The 1,495-nt window shown below is 67.0% G+C and overlaps 1 protein-coding gene across 1 annotated transcript; it reads right to left on the bottom strand.

Moving 5' to 3' along the window:
- Positions 1-782, bottom strand: EMIHUDRAFT_374287 (hypothetical protein). The gene has a single exon (XM_005764073.1). The coding sequence runs from the start codon at positions 447-449 to the stop codon at positions 138-140; it is 312 nt and encodes a 103-aa protein (XP_005764130.1). The 5' UTR covers positions 450-782; the 3' UTR covers positions 1-137.
- Positions 783-1,495: the final 713 nt, after the last annotated feature.

The raw sequence follows: 1,495 nt of genomic DNA, 5'->3' as shown, positions 1-1,495 counted from the left end.
GAGCCGCGGCCAGTGTCGCTGGTTCCTTTGGCGGCGCAGCGTTTATCCCCCCCACCCGCGCCCGCCCGCCCGACCGCCCGCCCGCCCTCAGGCCTTGCCCCTTCGCAGGCGCGGGAGCGCTCGCCGGCGAGCACCTCCTACCTCTCCTCGCCCGGCTGCTCCCTTGCCCCGTCGCCCGCCGCGCCCTCGCCCGGCCTCAAGAGCTTGGCGGCCTTTGTCCGCCAGCTCAAGGCGTGGGACGAGGCGTGCGCCGACGGCCGCTCGTCGTGCTGGTTCGAGACGGAGGGCGACCTCCCGCGGCTGGCCGGGGAGGCGCTGCTGGCCGAGGCGGCCGCGACGGGCGCGAGGCGGATCGCCTTTGACGCCGTCGCGGCGCGTCTCGAGGCGACCGCGGCGCCGCCGCCGCCTCTCGGCACCGCCTTGGCCGCGTGGCCCACGGGATGGGGCATCGAGGAGGGCAACTTCTGCGGGCTGGCGCACTGGGCTGTGGAGGTGTGGCACGCGGCCGGGTCGGTCGACGCGAGCCGGTGGCAGGTCGAGGCTGACGGAGGGCGCCTCTTCTTTGTGCGGGTCGCGGAAAAGGCCGCATAATCGCGCTCTCCGCCGAGGCCCGCCTCGGCGACGGCGCTCGCCGCGTAGCAGCAGCAGTAGCAGCAGCAGCAGCAGCACGTGATTCTTGACACATGATTACACTACACAGTCCTCCCTTCGGTTGTCGTTTCGACCCTGTTTTTTTCTTCTATCGCAGCGCACTCGCATCTGTGAGCCTAGCGCAGCGCGAACTCGCCGTCTGAGCCTAGCGCAGCGCGAACTCGCTCTGAGCCTAGCGCAGCGCCTCGGAAAACACCATTTTGGCTCGCCAACAAGCCCTCCGCGCCCCCACACCGTTAGGATAATACATTTTTTTCCGCACACAGCACGGCAGCCTTCCCGAAGGGTCTCTCTCGCTGCTTTGGATGTTCCGGGCGCTGCTGCTGATTCTGCTCGCGCAGGATGCGCTCTCGCTGCAGATCGCCGTCCGCCCGCTCGCTCCGGCGACGCTCTCGCGCTCGCCGGCTGTGCACGCGCAGTTCGGTGGCGGCGAGAAGCCAAAGGGGCTCTCTCGAGACAGTGAGCCGGAGGAGTTCTTCAAGACCAACATGGGTGCGCGCACCGCCACCGCACGCGGCCACTTTGCGCGCGCGCCCTCACACCTGGCCCAATGTTCCGCCTCGCAGACGCGATGTCGGACGAGGAGAAGCTGAAGTCTCCAGTGGTTTGGATCGGTCTCTCCATTCTCGTGCTCCCCTTCATCGCGGGGGTGATCGCGCTTGAGTTCTCAAAGTAACCGCATGAGTTGAGCAAGGGGGAGGTACCTGCTCGCTCAGCAATAAACCAGGGCGTCTTAGTTGTCTCCGCTGGTCCTGCAGTGTTGAGACTGAGTCTGAGATGTACGTCGCCATGTGATCTGTGATCTGTAAGGGTCCGCCCGCAGGCGCATTTTGTATACCGAGAC

Source organism: Emiliania huxleyi, assembly GCF_000372725.1.
Source record: "Emiliania huxleyi CCMP1516 unplaced genomic scaffold EMIHUscaffold_6066, whole genome shotgun sequence".
NCBI lineage: Eukaryota > Haptophyta > Isochrysidales > Noelaerhabdaceae > Emiliania > Emiliania huxleyi.
Note: the sequence above shows the minus strand (reverse complement) of the source record. Positions and strands in the feature narration are given on the sequence as shown.